Below are 21,847 nucleotides of genomic sequence, written 5' to 3'. Positions count from 1 at the left end.
TATTTTTTGAAACTTCTCCCAAACACTATCTCATTAGGCTGAGCTGATAAAATGGAGAATAGAGCAAAATATTTTAACTAACATGGATGTTTTAGTGTTACAAAAGTGTATTTATTTAAAGTTTAGTGGGATCACGTTATTTTAGGTGAGTGTATGAGCCAAACGTGATGTGTTCCCCCACCAAACTCCAGCCCCACGTTTCTTTGCCTAATCTATACGTTCTCCTTGTGATTTTCCCCAAGTTTTTATTTTTTATTTTTCCTTTTTTTAAAATGATTGAACGATGCTTCTTGATTTGGATTTGGTTCGCATGTGTTTTGTGATTGTGTAATCATTCTTTTTATATTAATATTAATTCAAAATTATGTAAAATATCGATATTTTTATAATTACGCCATGCATGCCATTCAAATGCTATGTTTAGAATAATTTTTCAAAAGTAACGTGGGCAAACGGAAAACAACAAATTAAAGATTACTATATTTTGTCTGTAAAAAACATTATAGCGATTAGCGAACGAAATACACGCTATATATATGAAATCTTATACAAAATATTTATATTTAATTTTAATTAGTTAAAAAAAATTAGTAACATTTTGGATATTCAATTAATAATATGATTACAAAAATAAATTTTATTAGTGTAATCTAGTTAGATCAAAACGGTTTTTATATATATATAAAAAAAACTCGAGTTTAATTAATAGCATACAAACGTGTTCCGGATAGTAACAATTAATGAGTTATAACACTTATCACCCATTCCGAGTGAATTACAGCTATGCATGTCTAACCTAATTCTATCATGTGAATTCATTTTTAATAATTCATTATTCTTCTGCTTTTAATAATTAATTTACATGTTCTATCCTGACAACTCCTAAGATTTTGGGTCTACAAACTAATTAGAGGTGCGTCCAATATCATGCTACTCAATCTTGGCCGTAAGATTTTTTTTTTTGTTAGAATTTGATAGAGCATTTAATTTCGAGTTTGACTCATGAAAATATTGAATTACTGGAATATGTGCTCGAAAAACTAGAAATTATTTTAACAGAGTAGTGCTTGGGGTGGAAAAATCTTAGGGTTTAAGTTCTAATTTATATTGACAAAAGTAACATAAATTATAAATCATCTTAATAATATATAGTTTCAAGTAACTGAGCTACTCGAAAATAAACAAATAAAATTTGAATCGGTCAAATCAAGTATAATTTTAGTTTTGACCGAGCCACTCACTTGAGTAATTAGTTTAACTCACATACATTCCAAAAACTAATTATAACCAATTATTATGAGCCGAAGGTGACACTTTTTTTATATTGAAAACAAATAAACTCAAAGTCATTTAAGTTATTTTAGGTATCTTGGATAAGTTTTTGTTCCATAAACTAGAATTATTTTCATAAAATAAGTTTAATTAATTTTAAAACTTAATAAGATGGACACAGGTGAATTTGGCTGAACTAAACATAAAAATGAACAATTTAATAGTGATGTAGATCTGAATCATTATCATATTTATTTTATTTATAAATTTTACCTAAATATTTATGAATATTAATTGATGGAATCTCGATTATTATCAGTATTAAAGAGGCAAATGCCAATATTAAAAAGGAAACTAATTGTGAGTTATGAAGATATTTGCTGTAGACAGTTGTACATGTATTAAGTACAAGTAAATACAGCACAACCTTATTCCAGGCGCTTTGTTCCATCCACCAGCTAGCCCACCTAAATTATAAGCCCATCTACTCAAACGCGTTTTTTAAAATTATTATTTTAATTTTAATTAACAAATCTAAACGAACTTCTTCTTTTCTTTTTTTATCTTACATTGTTTAAAACTCACGGATTTAAGACAAAATTGACAAGATTAGATTTCATTATTATACAATGTAATAATAGCAATGATATTTAAAAACCCAAAGCTCGATTTTTTAATATTTTTTTGTTGGCAAATGAAAATTTAGCAATTGGCCACCATATTCTCCGCCAATTTATTTAATAATAATTAGAATAAATAAATAGTTAATGCTGACTTTTATTTATGATTAAAAAAAGAAAAAGTGGGGACGGTTTTCTGATTTCAGCCTTGTCTCCGTCGCTGTCTCCCACGCAATATCAATAATTGAACATAATAACACTTTTGCCCCCTAAGTTTTCAATTTTTCGAAATCAACCCTCTTCTTCATTAAGCTTATAAATTCTAGTTTACCAGTTCGATTAAACCTTCTTTCAGCTTTGCTCGAGGAGGATAGTTTTCTCTGCATCTAATTCCTCGTCCTTTCATCTTTCTTCGTTATTCATTTCTTGTTTACTTGGATCCTCGAATTTGGAGGTGCAATTTTTTACAATTCTTAACAGGTAAATTTCAAGCTTTCTGTATCTTTTGTTTCCGGCCTTTTGCGCCTTGTCGTAGTAATCTTAAACTCGGTGGGCTTGTTCTTGAAAAAGCTTCTCTTTCTTTTTTTGAAGAATTTTTTGTAGCTGTTTGTGTGGAATTATAAATTTTGGTGCAATTTCGAAGATTAGCAAATGAAATGAATCTGTGGAGGAAATTTTTTTCGAAATATCTTTTGAAATAATATGTGGCCGCAGATTTTATTTTTTCAGCTGGTTTTAACAGTCCATCGTTGATTGATGTGAACTCGGAATACTTTGTCCAGTAATTTTTCTGAAATTTCAAGAAAAGATTCTGGTTCTTTTAGTCCTAGTCCTAGTACTAGTAAATAGTAATTACAAGATTTTTTGTCTGATCTGTTACATCAAGTCATAGTTTTCTTCTCCAATTTTTTAAACAATATATAAATACTCGAACCCATTTCTTTGTCCATAAAGAAAAGGTCAAAAATCTCAGCCGGCTCGTCACTGGGCTTCTCATCTTTTCACCCGATTGACCAGATCGTAATTCTTACCTTCAAACAAAAGTAATCAAAGACAAGTCTTTTTTTAATGCATTCTGAGTGAAAAGTTATACGTTAAACTTCTCCTATTATCCATTCTATAAAACCTGATAATTCCAGACAAGAATTTTCACGTTTCTTGTGTAAAACGTATCGATCAGGTGTTTGATTCAAGCTCTCGGAGAGTAAAATGAGTCACTATTCAATTCATCGCAACGCCTTCGCTTCTTATGAAGAGATGAACAAAAGATCAGCGGTGGTTTGCCCCAAGCCACGGCGGCTCAGCCCTGCCGGCGTCACGCCTAAAGAACCTTCTCCTGCGAGACCTTTCCGCAGTCATGTCAGGTCGGTTATGTTACTCCTGCTTTCTTTTTTTGTGATATTTATGTTAAAGTTTTTTGTGGGTTCCGATTTCTTTATTTTTACATGTTCTGTTTTTTGATTTACAGCTATCAGCAGGAGATTTGTGATGTAGAAGCTGGAAATGAGCTGCTGCACATCATCCGAGCCAAGGTGCGTCCTTTTTTTCCAATCGTTCTTGATTTCCTACGACTCAAAGATCAAATAGTCGACTAATTTTGTGATAAAATCCGAATTTGAGCTTAGCAAATACCCCAAAAACTATGCCATCAGAAAAATAAAAATCAAAACTAATTAGAATCATGGGAGGAATTGGCTAAATTGTTAGATTACTATTTACTACCCAAGAAAAACTAACAGGTTACAAAGTATTCGCCGTTTTAAAACAAAGCTACAGCTTTAATCATGCGTAGCAAAGTACTGTGTTCTAGATCTAACTCAAGCTTGGTTTTGATCCATCGCAGGGTGATGATTATGCTGGCCAATTAATCACACAAATAGCCTCGTCGCCCCCCTTTTTTTCAGGGTCGCCACCGAGCAGAGTATCTAACCCACTAATTCAAGATTCACGATTCGGGGACGGAAAATTCACCCCCATTTCCCCTCGAGCCATTCCGACCCCATCCGGGCTGGCACCTTCGCAATCCTCCACATGCAAGGGAGGATTTGTTCGGGCAAACTTTATAAATCCAGCCACGAGGATCGAGGGTTTTGATTGCCTTGACCGAGATAGGCGCAACCGCAGCATCCCGGCCTTGGCTTAGAGCCTTTACTATGAAACAAAAACTCAATAGGACTCACCATCGGCACATGCCCACACTTTTTGGTCTTGCAAAAGAGGTGAAGAGATTTTTTTTTTCATAATTTTGGATCAGTTTGTGTATTGTAAATAGCAAGTTTCTGGAAGTGTCTATAAACTAAACCCAATGCTTCGTAGGTGTAATGTAAGTATGAGTGAAGTTTTGGTCAAGAAAATAAATTTTGATGGTAATTTAGGGATTCATGAAAGAGCTGCTAACCCCTCTTTGCAATGGTGTAATTAATAGATGAGCAGAGGGGATTTGATGTAGGAGAATAAATATGTAAAATAGGGAAGGTCCTATCACCGATGGAAGAAGGTGCTTTGAAGGAGTTGTGTTTTTGTAGTCAAATTCACTTTGTATGCATGTATAATGATTGTTTGAAGAAAGTTAATTGAATCATTCTTTTTTATTCACATATTGTTTGAAGAAAGTTAATTGAATCATTCTTTTTTATTCACAATTTTATGTGTGATATATGAAATTTGATTGCTCTATTATAGAGGTGGGAAAAATTATCGAAATCCCGACCCTTATCGAATCTTATTCTCGTCCCGAAAAAATTTCTCTCCGACATTTTCTTGACCCGAATATGGGGGATTTTTTCCGTCTCGATTAATATCGGGAGAAGTATCGGGAATAAAACTCTATCCCGACGAAATTTTCGATCCGTCCCGAAATAGTATTATAATAATTTTATTAATAGATTAAGCTAAATATTATTGTGTTTTCACCTATATAACAATTAATTATGGATTTAATTTACATAATTGTTTATTTTTGAAATGATCGAATAGTAGAATAACAAAACGACATTTGTGTATTTTTTAAAAATTAAATTAATAATTTAATTTATTCATGTTTATAATTATTTAATTAGAACAAATACTATAATAAGAGATGTAATTTGACATTTATTTAACAAAAATTATCTAGTAATTTATATCCGATTATTTTATTAATAATTATTTGATGCATATTATGATGTTATTCTTTTGACGACTTTGAAAAATTCTTCGAAATATTTTAATATTATATGTTTTAAGTTGAAAAAAATTTATTTTTTAAATGAAATCTTGAAAATGAAAATAAAATCGAGATTTCTTTTCTCTACCAAATGGGATCCCGAATATTCGGGTCCCGCGAGTACGGTATCGGAAGAAACAAATTTTGATTCTTTCGAGACGAGAATTGGTTAAGAGGATTATGGGACGGGTCCCGAACCTATTCCATCCTTACTCCATTTGACAATGCTTGAGTCTTGAATTATAATTAATAATACAAGTGGCTTCTTTAGAGAGGAAGATGTCAAACGTGGAATGAAGAAATAATCTTTCTTTAACACTCTCTTCTTTGCTTTGGCACTGAACTTATCCAATTATCGGAAAGGTTTCGTATTAGTTTTTGTGCTACTAAAATATACATAGCCAAGTACAAAAACAAAACCGGATAAGTCCTTTATTATTTGGACCTCGGGGAGCAACTAGAAAGCTAGAAAGAGCCCGTTGTAATTGAATTGGGCTCCTAGCCCAAAATAAAACAAAATTTGGGTCATCAATTGCCACCAAAGCTAACCGACCCACTTCATCATTATCCAAACTACTCCATAATTTGTTCAACCCATGAAGCAGAAATTTATTTTAATAAATAAATAATGGGGGGTTTTTTTTTTTTCAAAAATAAAGGGTTAAAAAAGGTCAAAATTTTAATTTCTCGAGATTAAACCGATCAGTTGTCATATATTCACGTCCGAGTTTTTTTAATATATAAAAACATATATATTGTTTACTATTATCCATTGGAAACCCCTGTGAAATATTAAAAATAAACATTTGTTCTCTGTGAACTTTTAATAGTCATGCAGCCTTTAATTTTTTGTAATATTTGCACGTTTAACCGTTGCCACAAACAACGCCAAAATAAGCATTTTTAAAAATAATACTAGGATATGATATGAAAATGACCTACTATTATTATAATAATTTTCATATCTACTCAAATATATCACCTACATCAAAATACATTTTTTTTTTTTGCAAAATACACGTGATGTATTTGAGTAATATTAACATACTACAATAAAAGGAAATTTTCGTACTATAAACTTAATATTGTCGAAAAAATGATTGTTCAAGCGTCGTAACAATGCGTTTTTAATAACTCATCGTGCCAAGTGTTAAACGTGTAAATATTGGAAAGGTTAAAGACTAGTATGCCTATTAAAATTTCACAGTAGAAAAATATATGTTTTCAATATTTCATATGGGGTTTGGTGCTATAAACTCTTTATCAATTATGATAGAGGCTAATATTACTTATATACCGTTAAAATTATAATGAAACATCACCCGAGACTTGTGATTTGTAATGCAATATATTACACTACTAATCAGTAAATTATTAATTTTTGTTATTTTTGTTTTTATTCATTTTACAGATATTCATATATCTTTATTGAAATAGTTTGTTTTGATTAATAATGTTTTACGTACACTTTGTTTTAAGAATATACAATATGTTTCGCGAGACAAACCTTAATATTTTAATGCGGTAAAAACAACAATACAAAGACACCAAGAGGAACAAATCTAAGGGATAAAGTTAAAAAGGTTTCTAGAAGATCAGACATCGTATGTATTGTTAATGTTTTCTCGACACAACAATCATGAATAGTAAACATAAAACATCTCAGGAGACTTGCCTCGTAGATTAAATTTGTGATACGAATATCTTATTAGATCTGATCTATATAAAAATATTATTTTTATGACATTATTTTTCACTTTATATATATATGGATTTGATCGATCAATATCACGTATAAGAATCAATAATACCACCTAGGATTTTAGGATTCGCAAGTAATATTGTGCATTTATTTCATTTTAATTATTAATTAATTAATTAGTTACGCGTGAATTTTCATAAATATTTTTTTTGTATTTAAAAAATGCTACTCTAAGTATGCCGTAATTATGGAGTTTGCAGCAATTACAAATATTATTATAGAATATTATCGATCTGTTGTTATTTTGTTTTGTGTTTGGGGGGTGAGGAGCAAAAAATCCTAAGAATGGATCTGTTTCATACCTATCATGTGGAATTGTAATGTGATATATATTTATTTTTCCAGAACAAAATGTCCAAGTTATCGATCAATGTAATAAAAGCAAAAGTATATATGTCGGAATTAGGAAAATAAATACATAATTTTCACGACCACATACATATATTAAAATATATTCTCATCAGAAAGTCCAATAATTAATTTAATTTACGGCCCCATAAAAATTTATTGCTTAATAATGGACTACTTGTAATCTATAAAATATTATCAAATTTATCTTATGCCGCAATAGAACTCTAACTTTTTCTTCGTTTTTTTGAGGTAAAAAACATCAGCTTTTGTCTAATGATCTCTTCTTGTTATATAACTTATATTATACTTGAAGGATAATATATAGTATTTGTTGAAAAATATATTATTATTATTATGTTGAATATTGAATATTGAATGTTGAATATTGAATATTGAGTTATAAAATGTGGAAAATTAGTGTGTGATGATGTAGATGATAATGTATTAATTTTTGGACTAATCTCAAATGTGAATCTATAAATAGGCCTTCATTTGTGATGAAAAATACAATTAAATTGAGAGAAAAAAATATTGTGAAGTGTAGAGTTTGATATATTTTGAGTTTTGGAGTATTTACTTTTTACCGTAAATTTTTACTTTTTCACAACACGTTATCAGCACGATCGCTCGAAGGTTCTCTATAATTTCCGACGCTCCAAAATACAAGAAGAATTCAAAAATATTCAACAAGTAAGAATTTTTATTTTACTGTTTATATATTTTTATTGTGTATATATTAATATATAATATCATGTTATGAAAAAAAATAAGTTTTTTCAAAACTTGTTATAAATCCTGGGAGGATGTTAAGACAACATCCCACACTCTCGGTAAGGGATATGACAAGTATAAAAGCCTCTAAGGTTCTTAAACAATATAATCATATTTGTATAATTTCATGTTATTATATAAAAGGTTGTTTATGACATCGATCTTATAATAATGTGATATTATATACTATACCTGACTTTATACTAACTATATTGGTATAATTTCACAATATTATATAAAAAGCTGTCTACGACACTGACCTTATAATAATGTGATATGATATACATAATTATTTAATTATGATTATCATTATATGCATTGCATCATTATCACGAATTTTTATTCAACATATACTCGATTTTTTCTTTACCCTCAACGGTCACAAACGGCTAGTTTTTGGCCTATAAATATGTTCACTCAAACTTATTTTCAATCACACCAAAATTCACTCTTTCTCTCAAAATATTTTTACTCGATTTTTCGAAGATGGAGATGATGACATTTATAAGGCATTTTTCATAACGATTATGATCATCATGCTCACGAGTCTTGTACTCACCAGCGATTTTTCACCACATACTTTTTATCTATTTGTATACGCACTTGTAATTTTTATTTTTTCATTATTTTGTATTGTCATATTAATGGAAATTAACTAATAAAATACATTGTTATTTTTCTAGTACCACCATGTCAAACTTGGCAAAGCTTGAATTCGTTGCACTCGATATCACTGGAAAAAATTATATGTCATGGACTCTTGATGTTGAGATGCATCTTGAGTCATTGGGTCTAAGTGATACCATCAAAGAAATTAATATATCAACCTTACAAGATAAAGCAAAGGTAATGATTTTCTTACACCGACATCTTGATGAAGGGTTGAAATGTGAGTATCTCACAGAAAAAGACCCAATGATTTTATGGAAAGGGTTGAAAGAAAGATTTGAGCATATAAGGGAAGTGATACTCCCAACCGCCCGTGATGAATGGAATATGTTGAGATTCCAAGACTATAAAAAAGTCTGTGATTATAATTTTGCGATGCATCAAATAGTCTCGCAATTAAAATTTTGAGGACTTGAAGTCACAGAGATGGAAATGCTTAAGAAAATATTTTTCACTTTTCACGCATCAAATATAACTCTACAGCAACAGTATAGAGTGCGTGATTTTACGAGATATTCTGAACTCATTGCATGTCTTCTTGTGGCGGAAAAGAACAACGAATTGTTAATAAGAAATCATCAATCCTGACCCACTGGATCAACGGCATTTCCTGAAGAAAATGTCGTAATAAAAAATGAAAATCAAAATCAAAGGCATAGACCAGATTTTGGTCGTGGACAAGGTCGAGGACGTGGACGTGGACGTATAAATGATCGCGGTCGTGGTCGCGGCCGTGGATATAAAAATAATCGAGATAGTTACTTCAATAACTCATCTCAAAAGAACGTCACGAACCACCCACCAAAAAGGCAGCATGAAAATACGAGTGAAAATAAAAATCACTCAAAAAGAACTGAGAGTGTTTGTTATAGATATGGCACTCCAAGACATTGGTCACATATTTGTCGAACCCCTGAGCACCTATGTAAGCTCTTTAAAGTATCGATAAAAGGAAAAGAAAAAGAGACCAATCTTATTGAAAACAGTAACCATTTAAGTGGTTCAACTTATTTCAATGCTGCCGATTTTTCGAATGATTTCGAGAACATTGATTAATATATTGGTGGGACTGTAATGTAACATGCTATATTTTTCATGCATTCGTATGAAACATGCTATATTTTGCATATATATATTATCCTTGATTTTATTTATTATATTTTTGTGAAGTTTGATATGGAAAATGCTATGAGCAAACATGGAAATAATATCATGAAAATTTGCATACCGGATAGTGGTACAACGCACAATATTCTGCGAAATGAAAGATATTTCTTGGAAATAAAACCAACAAAAACAATGGTGAATACCATATCAGGTTCTGTAGACTTGATTGAAGGTTGTGGTAAAGAACAATTTTTGTTACCAAATGGTACAAAATTTCTTATAAATGATGCTTTATATTCACCACAATCGAAAAGAAATTTGTTGAGTTTTAATGACATATATTCTCATGGATATGATACTGAGACGATAACTGATGGAAATCAGAAATATATGTGTCTTACCACATATAAATCAGGAAAAAAATATGTGGTTGAAAAATTATCAATGCTTTCTACTGGATTGCATTATACACATATAAGTCCAATCGAATCAAATATGGTGGTTAATAGTTCTTCAATATTAACCAATTGACATGATCGGTTGGGACATCCTGGTTCAATAATGATGCGAAAAATTATTGAAAATACGCATGGTCATCCATTGAAAGACCATAAGATCTTTCAGAATAATAAGTTTCAATGTAAAGCATCTTCTCTTGGAAAACTTATTATAAGACCATCGCCAGCTAAAATCCAAACAGAATCACCCATATTTTTTGAACGCATTCAGGGTGATATTTGTGGGCCAATTCATCCACCATGTGGACCATTTTGATATTTTATGGTATTGATCGATGCCTCTAGCAAATGGTCACATGTATGCTTGTCAACTTGGAATGTGGTATTTACAAGATTAATGACTCAAATAATAAAATTGCGGAATCAATTTTCTGATTATACAATCAAAAAAATAAGACTTGATAATGCTGGAGAATTTACTTCCCAAACTTTCAATGACTATTGTATGTTGATAAGTGCATTTTGTATGCATTAGTTCGTGATATTTTTATGTTTATTTTTTGTGCATTCATATTGTTTTTATGTATTTTTATGTTTTTTAAGTGCATGTGTGTGTATTTCACTACTCCGATTAATTTTGTAGGAAAATGGATTTTTGAAAAGTGAATTACTGAGCAGCCTTGATCGAAAAATCATATTTAATTTTAGATAGTTCCAAATCCGATCTCCACCAATCAGCATAAAGTTCAAGATGTTTTGAAGCTGATGTCCAAATTTTAGCTCGATTCGACGGCTAGAACTCAAGATACGAATTTTTCAAAATTGTCGCTCGGAGTAGGTTGAAAGTTGCGCTGATGGTGAGTGTGTAGCGCGTTTGCCCTTGTGTTTGGCGCTAACAAGACATGGTGGAGGCGCTATCGCGCTAAGGAAATGGAGTTCAGCGCAGGGGAGAAGCGCAATCGCGCATGATTAATTCTTTGGGCAGAAACTTGCTCGCTCGAGCGAGAGTTGGTGCTCGCTCGAGCGAGCGAGGCGTGATTTTTATTTTTCGGAAACAGAGAGTCTCTCGCTCGAGCGCGACCCTATGCTCGCTCGAGTGAGCCGCGCGACCAGAGTTTTATTTTTGGAAAATTCTTGCTCAGGAAGGATTTTATCTTTTTAATATTTGGGACCTATAAATATATTTTTTCGAGCATCAGAATAAATGGTTCCAGTTCCAGATTTTCAGAGACGGCGGCTACTACAACTTGGGAGAGAAGATTTCTCGTTTCTTCTTCTTTTCTTATTTTTATTTTCAATTCATGATCAAAAACTTTGTTTGAATTATGAAATTGATTTTTGAGTAGTTTTCCCTTTCGATCAAGGCCACGTGATTGGGCCAGACAATTTATGTATAAAACTCGTTTGTTTATTTGAGATTTTCAGACTTGATTGATTTTATTGATTATCGAATTTATATTTGTCTTACAAATTTTTTGGCCAGTTATTTGTTTGCTCGTTAATTGATTCCAAGTCGACAGAGGAGGTATCGAATTCGATCACTTTGATTTTCAACATAGTGTAAAACTGACTAGAAATAGAATTCGGTTTCATTATGCGGTTTAGGTGTTTACTGAATTTTCACAGTTCGTTATGCATTCAAATTTGATTAGAATTACGAAAGATTAGTTCATCAATATTTGAATAGGTTTGATTGTTCTAGAAATAGTCCTTTGAACAAATTAGGAAAATTCCCGTGAATTAAGATTAAGTCTGATGTTTTAGATCGACTGCTTGTTACATGAATTGTCTGGTACCTACGTGAGTCCTTGATCGAACTTTTCCCAAATTTGAAGTAATCCAAAATTTTCCAGCTGCGTTTTTACTTAATTGAATTTTAATTGCAATTTTTAATTATTAGTTAAAATCTGAAATCGCTATTTTTGATTAGTCTAGATTAGGTAGAAATAAATATATTTTGGTAATCATTTTTATACAGTCCCTGTGGGTTCGACACTTGGACCTTTGTCCACTATATTATTACTTGACCTGGTACGCTTATCAGTTGAATTTATTTACACCGATTAATGCGGTCAAGTTTTTGGCGCCGTTGCCGGGGACTGTGTTGATATCAGAATTTTTATTTCGCTTGAGATTAGACTGTTTTTTTTTTATTTTTAAGATTCTGAATTCCTCTCTTTTCTTTGTAACTTTCAGGTGCAGGTGCTAGGATAGATGGCGGAAAATCGTACTGTTTGGGATATTATTAGGCCGCCAGTTGAAGGTTATGGATCTAGCATCGTTCGCCCCGCTGTTGAGGCGAACAATTTTGAACTGAAGCCCTCTACAATTCAGCTGATCCAATTACAAGCTAGATTTGGGGGTACGTCTGTGGAAGACCCCTACGCTCATCTGGAGCGTTTTCTGTCGATCTGCGACACATTCAAAGTTAATGGGGTAACATCTGATGCAGTGCGACTGCGGTTATTCCCATTCTCTCTTCAAGGCGAAGCTGTTGAGTGGTTATATGATTTACCTGCGGGTTCCATCACTGCATGGAACCAACTTGTTCAGACTTTTCTGAACAAGTATTTTCCTCCTACTAAGATGGCGAAGTTGTTCTCAGATATTATATCTTTCAAGCAAAAGGAGGGAGAATCTCTACATGCGTCGTGGACCAAGTTCAAAAAGATGTTGAGGACATGTCCTCAGCATATTCTTACTCAAAGCAAGCAGACCCAAACATTCTATAATGGAGCCGATCAGTCGGTTCGATCTATGCTGGATGCTGCTGCTAATGGATGCTTGTTCAGGAAAATGCCGGCAACTGCCTGGGAGATCATCGGTAATATGGCAGAGAGCAATATTGGGTGGCCGGATTTGAAGAAAGAAAAGAAATCCGGAGTTCTAGAGATCGATGCTCTAATGGCTCTGAATGCAAAGATCGACGCTCTCACACACCAAGTCGCACTCATGAAAACAGCGCCAGTTCAAGGGAATCTGCAAGATGAGCAAAAGTTGTTTGAAGTTGAAACGGCTAACTTTACAGGAAATCAAGGACGACAGCCGTACAACTTCTACAACAACAATTATAATCAGAACTGGCAGCCCAAACAAGAGGAGAAGAAGCCGAGCTTCGAGGAAATAATGATGAAATATGTGGCGGGTACTGAGGCTCGCTTACAAAATCATGAAGCTATGATGCAGAGGTTGGAAAGTCAGATGGGTCAAATCGCTTCTCAATTGTCAACTCGTCCTGCTGGATCCCTACCGAGCAACACTGAGCTCAATCCCAAAGGTGTGAATGCGATTATGGAAGTGACGAGATCACAAACTGACAAACTTGAGGAGCAGACCACCAAAAGGACGAAAAATCCTGAAGTTCAAGATGAGGTGCGGACAGAAAAATCCTCCAAGACAGGTAAGAAAGGTAAGACTTCGAAATTTGAAGTTAATAAAAATGTTGATATATCTACTTTACCTTTCCCCCTTAGAGCAAAGCAACTGTTATTTGATTCTCAATTTAAAAAGTTTCTTGAAATTTTCAAGAAACTGCATATTAACATTCCTTTTGCAGATGCCTTAGCTCAGATGCCGAGATATGCTAAATTTCTGAAAGACCTTCTGAAAAATAAGAAAAAATTGAATGATCTTACGCAGGTTACAATGAACGAGGAATGCTCGGCGGTGCTGCAGAAGAAGCTTCCAACAAAGTTTCATGATCCAGGGAGTTTTTCTATACCCTGTCATATTGGAAGTCTGTCTTTTAAAAATGTTTTGTGTGATCTAGGATCGAGTATAAATTTAATGTCATATTCTATTGCTCGAAAACTAGGTGTAGAAAATATTGAACCTGCTGCTATCTCTCTCAAATTTGCTGATGGTTCTATTAAATATTCGAGAGGGATCGTAGAGAATGTCCTAGTCAAGATAGATAATTTAATTTATCATGTAGACTTTGTTATTCTTGACATGGAGGAGGATTCAGAGGTTCCAATTATTCTAGGACGTCCTTTTCTTGCTACAAGTAGGGCGTTAATTGATGTTGAGAGAGGAGAGTTGGTGTTGAGACTGAACGATGAACAAGTAGTTTTTACTATGTCTAAGTCGGCTACTGAGAGCCCAATTTTGAAAGCTTGTTCTGCTATTCGTTTGATTGATATGATTGGTGTTGAAATTGATGCATGTCAGCAGGTGCAGTTGTCTGCAGGAATTGGTCAAATGCATAAAATTTTTAATGATGTAGCATGCAAGTGCAGTACTGATTCGAGTTTTTCACAGACGGTGGATAAACCACCTTGAATTTTGCCACTCAAGAGAGGAGTATAGTCGGGCTATAGACTATAAATTTAGCACTGACTGGGAGGCAACCCAATGTTTTTGCTTTTGTTTTTTATTTTTTGTTTTGTTTTGTTTTTATTTGAGTTTTGTTTTTTGTCCCATGCCAGTTGGTCGTGCCTGCCGATATTCTAGAATGCTGGTACCGTCCCGAAGGATTCTGTCAAGAAGGAAGAGAATGAATCGAAAACCAGGGGAGTGTTATTTTTGTTTTCTTCGTGTTTTTGTTTTTCATTGCATTGTGTGTTTGTTTGCATTATGTTCATTGTTCTGAAGCATTGAGGGCAATGCTTTGGATAAGTATGGGGGGTAGACTAGTTCATTGCATTGGTTATTATCTTTTGTGGTTATTATCTTTTGTGTTCATTCTGTTTGCATTCATTTGGTTTAGTTTTTGTGTTTGATTCGTAATCATGCATATCATTTTGTTGTTGTTTGTGTTGTCTTGCATGAGTAGCATGAGTCATGGTAGCCTATGATGATGAAGTTTTTTTTTTATTTTTGAAGAAAAAAAAGTTATTTTTGAAAAATTTTGCTCTAGACTTGACATGAGAAACTGTAGGTTGAATCGTGAATATTTATAAGCACTTGTGTTAGACCAGTGGAGTGTAACGAAAGATTTGATGAAGTTTCTGTCTGTTTGACCATTGCACGGCAATAGGTGGTTTGTGGATCTTGATTGTGTTTTATGAATTTTGATGAGGCTCTAGTTTACACTTATGATCTTGGGCGCACCTAGAAAAAAAAATTTTGTATACAATTCCATCCGGGCCTTGAAAGGATTAAAATCCTATAAAAAATTAAATTTAAGGCTAAGTATGCGGGTTAAATGGGATTGATGCTCCATCCGGGCTATAGACGAGGGGATTAGAAAGAAAAAATATAATGATTTTTCGTATCCTAGCCAGTTATAGCTAAGTCAGCGGGTAATTATTGGGGCTAAAGCAATACCGGGTGCAAAATCCGGAGGTGTGTAATTTATTATCTCAAGTGAGGTGGGTATGTCTAGAGGTAGTTGGAAGGAGTGGACACTTGAAAAGTGAAACTTGCACTAAATTGTCATAGGTTGGTAAGCAGTTTTGAAATGAATTCGGTCTAAGTTGCATGAAACTGGAATGACATTTCACACACACACGTTCACGTTAAATCGAAAGTGTATTATGAAAAGTTGAGAGTATGTCTGTGTTTTTGGTTTTATGATTGAACTTCTCGAAGGCTTTGCACATTTATGAATCGTCCTTACTTATGTTTTTGTTTGCATTTTGTTTTGCATGTCTTGCTCGAGGGCGAGCAAGAGTTAAGTATGGGGGTGTTGATAAGTGCATTTTGTATGCATTAGTTTGTGATATTTTTATGTTTATTTTGTGTGCATTCATATTGTTTTTATGTATTTTTATGTGTTTTAAGTGCATGTGTGTGTATTTCACTACTCCGATTAATTTTGTAGGAAAATGGATTTTTGAAGAGTGAATTACGAAGCAGCCTTGATCCAAAAATCATATTTAATTTTAGAGAAATCCAAATCCGATCTCCACTGATCAGAATGAAGTTCAAGATGTTTTGAAACTGATGTCCAAATTTCAGCTCGATCCGACGGCTAGAACTCAAAATATGAATTTTTCAAAATTGTCGCTCGGAGCAGGTTGAAAGTTGCGTTGATGGTGAGTGTGTAGCGCGTTTGCCCTTGTGTTTGGCGCTAACAAGACATGGTGGAGGCGCTATCGCGCTAAGGAAATGGAGTTCAGCGCAGGGGAGAAGCGCAATCGTGCATGATTAATTCTTTGGGCAGAAACTTGCTCGCTCGAGCGAGAGTTGGTGCTCGCTCGAGCGAGCGAGGCGTGATTTTTATTTTTCGGAAACAGAGAGTCTCTCGCTCGAGCGCGACCCTATGCTCTCTCGAGCGAGCCGCGCGACCAGAGTTTTATTTTTGGAAAATTCTTGCTCGGGAAGGATTTTATCTTTTTAATATTTGGGACCTATAAATATATTTTTTCGAGCATCAGAATAAATGGTTCCAGTTCCAGATTTTCAGAGACGGCGGCTACTACAACTTGGGAGAGAAGATTTCTCGTTTCTTCTTCTTTTCTTATTTTTATTTTCAATTCATGATCAAAAACTTTGTTTGAATTATGAAATTGATTTTTGAGTAGTTTTCCCTTTCGATCAAGGCCACGTGATTGGGCCAGACAATTTATGTATAAAACTCATTTGTTTATTTGAGATTTTCAGACTTGATTGATTTTATTGATTATCGAATTTATATTTGTCTTACAAATTTTTTGGCCAGTTATTTGTTTGCTCGTTAATTGATTCCAAGTCGACAGAGGAGGTATCGAATTCGATCACTTTGATTTTCAACATAGTGTAAAACTGACTAGAAATAGAATTCGGTTTCATTATGCGGTTTAGGTGTTTACTGAATTTTCACAGTTCGTTATGCATTCAAATTTTATTAGAATTACGAAAGATTAGTTCATCAATATTTGAATAGGTTTGATTGTTCTAGAAATAGTCATTTGAACAAATTAGGAAAATTCCCGTGAATTAAGATTAAGTCTGATGTTTTAGATCGACTGCTTGTTACATGAATTGTCTGGTACCTACGTGAGTCCTTGATCGAACTTTTCCCAAATTTGAAGTAATCCAAAATTTTCCAGCTGCATTTTTACTTAATTGAATTTTAATTGCAATTTTTAATTATTAGTTAAAATCTGAAATCGCTATTTTTGATTAGTCTAGATTAGGTAGAAATAAATATATTTTGGTAATCATTTTTATACAGTCCCTGTGGGTTCGACACTTGGACCTTTGTCCACTATATTATTACTTGACCTGGTACGCTTATCAGTTGAATTTATTCACACCGATTAACGCGGTCATATGTCAATGGGAATTACTGTTGAACATCATGTTGCTCATGTTCATACACAGAATGGATTAGCTGAATCATTGATTAAACGTCTACAACTGATTCTTAGACCAATGATTATGAGACAAAACTCCCTATTTCTATATGGGGATATGCAATTTTACATGCTGCGGCATTAATTCGCATCAGACCAAGTGCATATCATAAATTCTCCCCATTGCAGCTTGCATTTGGTAAAGAACCAAATATTTCTCATCTGAGCATTTTTGGATGTATGGTGTATGTGCATATTGCACCACCTCAACGATAAAAAATGGGTCCTCAAAGAAAAATCGGTATTTATATCGGTTATGATAGTCCATCAATCATTCGATATCTTGAGCCTCAGGCAGGCGATGTGTTTACACCACGCTTTGCTGATTGTCATTTTAATGAAGAAATCTACCCAATGTTAGGGGGAGAAAAAAAACACATCGAAAAAGAAATCACATGGTATGTACCATCATTGTTACATTTGGATCCAAGGACCAAAGAATGTGAGAAAGATGTACAACAAATTGTGCACTTGCAAAGAATTGCAAATCAAATGACAGATGCATTTGCAGACACAAAAGGGGTAATAAAATCATATATACATGCTGTAAATGCCCCTGCTCGAATTGAAATTCCAAAAATACAAATTGAAGACACTCATGATGTCATAAAACTCTTGAAGCGTGGAAGGCGAGTCGGTTCCAAGGATAAAAATCCTCGAAAAAGAAAAGGCATAGAGAAACACGATGATCATAAAATAGAAAATTGTGTTCCAGAAGAAACACCTGATGATGAAAATATTCTGTCAGAACCACAAACTGACGAGAATCGTGAAATCTCTATCAATTATATTAATACTGGAAAAATATGGAACCGAAAAGATATAGAAGATATTGATGAGATATTTTCTTATAATGTGGCATGAGACATCATAAATGAAAATAAGGATCATGAACCAAAATCTTTTGGTGAATGTAAAACTCGTCATGATTGGGCCAAATGAAAATATGCCATCCAGGTTGAATTGGATTCGCTAAATAAACGTAATGTTTTTGGACCTATAGTCCTCACACCTAAAGGTGTAAAACCTGTTGGATACAAATGGATTTTTATTCGAAAGCGAAATGAGAAAAATGAAATAGCAAGATATAAAGATAGACTTATTGCACAAGGTTTTTCTCAAAGGCCTGAAATTGATTATGAAGAAACGTATTCTCCTATTATGGATGTAATTACGTTTTGATATTTGATTAGTTTGGCCGTGTCTGAAAATTTGGAAATGTGTCTTATGGATGTTGTTACAGCTTAGTTATACGGATCACTTGATAGTGATATATACATGAAAATCCCTGAAGGATTTAAGATGTTTGAAGCACAAAGTTCAAAACCCAGAGAATTTTATTCTGTAAAATTGCAAAGATCATTATATGGGTTGAAGCAATCCGACCGAATGTGGTATAATCGGCTAAGTGAGCACTTGATGAAAAAAGGATATATAAATGATCCAATATGCCCTTGTGTTTTCATCAAGAAAACAACATCCGGATGTGTAATTATTGCTGTATATGTTGATGATTTAAATATCATTGGAATGAATAAAGAAATTCAAGAAGTTATGATGTACTTGAAAGAAGAATTCGAAATGAAGGATTATATAGAAAAGGTCCTTAAACGTTTTAATATGGATAAATCAAATCCATTAAGTACTCCAATGGTTGTAAGATCATTAAATATAGAAAAAGATTCATTTCGTCCATGTGAAGGTGATGAAGTTATTCTTGGTCCTGAAGTACCATATCTAATTGTCATTGGTGCCCTTATGTATCTTGCAAATTGCACTAGACCTAATATATCTTTTGCTGTAAATTTATTGGCAAGATTCAGTTCATATCCAACAAAGAGGCACTGGAACGAAATTAAACATATATTTCGTTATCTACGATGAACGACAGATTTGAGACTTTTGTACTCAAAAGACACCAATCAAAGTATCATTGGTTATGCCGATGCTGGATATTTATCTGATCCACATAAGGCACGTTCCCAAACCGAATATGTATTTACTCGTGGAGGCACCACAATTTCTTGGTGTTCACAGAAACAAACACTCGTAACAACTTCATCAAATCACGCTGAGATTATTGCGCTACATAAAGCAATCCGTGAATGTGTTTGGCTAAAATCAATGACACAACATATCCAAATTTCTTGTGGATTATCAGTAGACAAGAAGTCTGTGACGCTGTATGAAGATAATGCTGCATGTATTGCTTAAATGAAAGAAGGATACATCAAAAGTGACAGAACCAAACATATCCCCCCAAAGTTCTTTGCCTACACTCAAGAACTTGAGAAGAACAAAGATATTGATATCGGTTACATTCAATCAAGTGAGAACTCATCAGATTTCTTCACAAAAGCACTTCCTACGACAATATTTAGAAAGCATATATATAACATTGGGATGCGCAATCTACGGAATATGTGAAGAATCACTTGTGTTAACATAAGGAGGAGTTTACGTGGCTGCACTCTTTTTTTCTTGCTATGGTTTTTATCCCACTGGGTTTTTCCTAGTAAGGTTTTTAACGAGGCAGCATAAAACACGTAATAAATACATTCATCATATCACGATCATCATCACAAGGGGGAGTTGTTGAAAAATATATTATTATTATTATGTTGAATATTGAATATTGAATGTTGAATATTGAGTTGTAAAATGTGGAAAATTAGTGTGTGATGATGTAGATGATGATGTATTAATTTTTGGACTAATCTCAAATGTGAATCTATAAATAGGCCTTTATTTGTGATGAAAAATACAATTGAATTGAGAAAGAAAAATATTGTGAAGTGTAGAGTTTGTTATATTTTGAGTTTTGGAGTATTTATTTTTTACCGTAAATTTTTACTTTTTCACAACAATATTAAAATTGGTATGTGGTATGGCGGATTTTCAAATTTCCACAATTAAGTTGGATAATTAGTATGTTGACCGTATCTTATAATATAAATGCTTATATTATTCTATTCCACACCAAATAACAAAATTATTTATATTGTATGATATAATAACAAAAATTGACAATATACACTATTCAACACGTAATACACACATCGATACACTAGTTATATATTAGACACATCACATTATCAACACATTGATTCAGACAAACTCTTGAACTTTAGAGAGATTAACCACCTATAGCTATAGTCCATGCATGATCTAAAAGTTGTGACTATAAATGTCATTACTTCTATCTTATTTTGTATTATCATTTTTATGTACGTGATATATGCATACAAATTAATTTTTTTTGTTTTAAATAATTTTTGTAAATGTTTTTTATAATATTTTTTATTATATGATAGTTTTAAATAATATAGATAAAGATAAAATATAATTTATTAGGAGATAATTTTAGACAACATACATATTTATTAAAATTTGTTTTTATAAATTTTTTATAACAAAAATATAATATTTATGTAATTAGATAATGAAGTATTTTTTATTTATAAAAAAACGCCAAGACATCAAAATTATATTATTATATAATAACAAGTATTTACGAATACGCATGTTTATTTATATAATAGAATATAATAGTACGTAGACAACAAATTTATTTCAAACATCCAGAGCAAGATTCCCGGTCAATCAGCGGAGTCTCATGTTTTTTTGCAAATAGAATCCAGGGTCAACCAATGAAGAATGCTCGAGCGTTTTATATATTATTTAATTTAATACTCTCAACCATGCATTTTTTTTAAATGAAAAACAATATAATCCGATTTTTTTTCTTTTCACGGAATTTGTAGTTAGTACCTAGAACAATATATATGAAGCACATCATAAATAAGAGGGCATCAATTTCATTCTAATATAATATTAACGAATCAAGTACTGCTATAATATAATTATCATTGAAAATACAAATATAATATAGATATATACATATAACCACAAATTAAATTAAACTATATTAAATTCACCGACGCGGGGCTAGCTATATATAATTATGTATTCCTTAGTCAAACTGTGGCCGCTTGTTTATTACTTCACCGTCGAAGAAAATATGGTCAAATTAAACCTTATATATAGTTTCATTAGTACTTTTGCTTTTAATTAAAATATTTCAAAATTGAAATCAAACTTTTTAAAATAGATAAAAATGTTTGGGAGAAACATCTTTTTTTTTTATTACGGTGGAATTGAAACATAAGACAAGACTCATTTTGCGTGAAAATAATAATTGCCTAGCTAGCATAATTGTCAAAGACTTTTCCAACAGAAAAGTTGTTGACCAGTGAAACTTGCACATCACTTCTTTTCATGTGTTTTAACAGTGGCGTGGTCTCGATCTCTCTATTTTTTTTTTTTTATCAAACTCACAAAGCCTTTAATTT

At 32.7% G+C, this 21,847-nt stretch overlaps 1 protein-coding gene across 1 annotated transcript; it reads left to right on the top strand.

Moving 5' to 3' along the window:
- The first annotated feature begins 2,247 nt into the window (after positions 1–2,247).
- On the top strand, positions 2,248–4,498 carry LOC140883675 (uncharacterized). The gene is made up of 4 exons (XM_073290235.1): positions 2,248–2,372; positions 3,073–3,256; positions 3,361–3,424; positions 3,736–4,498. Exons 2-4 carry the CDS (start codon positions 3,102–3,104, stop codon positions 4,033–4,035), a joined length of 519 nt encoding a protein of 172 aa, XP_073146336.1. The 5' UTR covers positions 2,248–2,372; positions 3,073–3,101; the 3' UTR covers positions 4,036–4,498.
- Positions 4,499–21,847: the final 17,349 nt, after the last annotated feature.

This window comes from Henckelia pumila, chromosome 2 (assembly GCF_033568475.1).
Source record: "Henckelia pumila isolate YLH828 chromosome 2, ASM3356847v2, whole genome shotgun sequence".
Classification (NCBI taxonomy): domain Eukaryota; kingdom Viridiplantae; phylum Streptophyta; class Magnoliopsida; order Lamiales; family Gesneriaceae; genus Henckelia; species Henckelia pumila.
The sequence above is the reverse complement of the archived record's forward strand: the minus strand, read 5'-3'. Positions and strand labels throughout refer to the sequence as shown.

Coding starts and splice junctions, on each gene's coding strand:
- LOC140883675 (XM_073290235.1), top strand. CDS start 3,102: ATGAGTCACTATTCAATTCATCGCAACGCCTTCGCTTCTTATGAAGAG. Junction 3,257..3,360: donor CCTTTCCGCAGTCATGTCAG/GTCGGTTATGTT, acceptor TTTGATTTACAG/CTATCAGCAGGAGATTTGTG. Junction 3,425..3,735: donor TGCACATCATCCGAGCCAAG/GTGCGTCCTTTT, acceptor GATCCATCGCAG/GGTGATGATTATGCTGGCCA.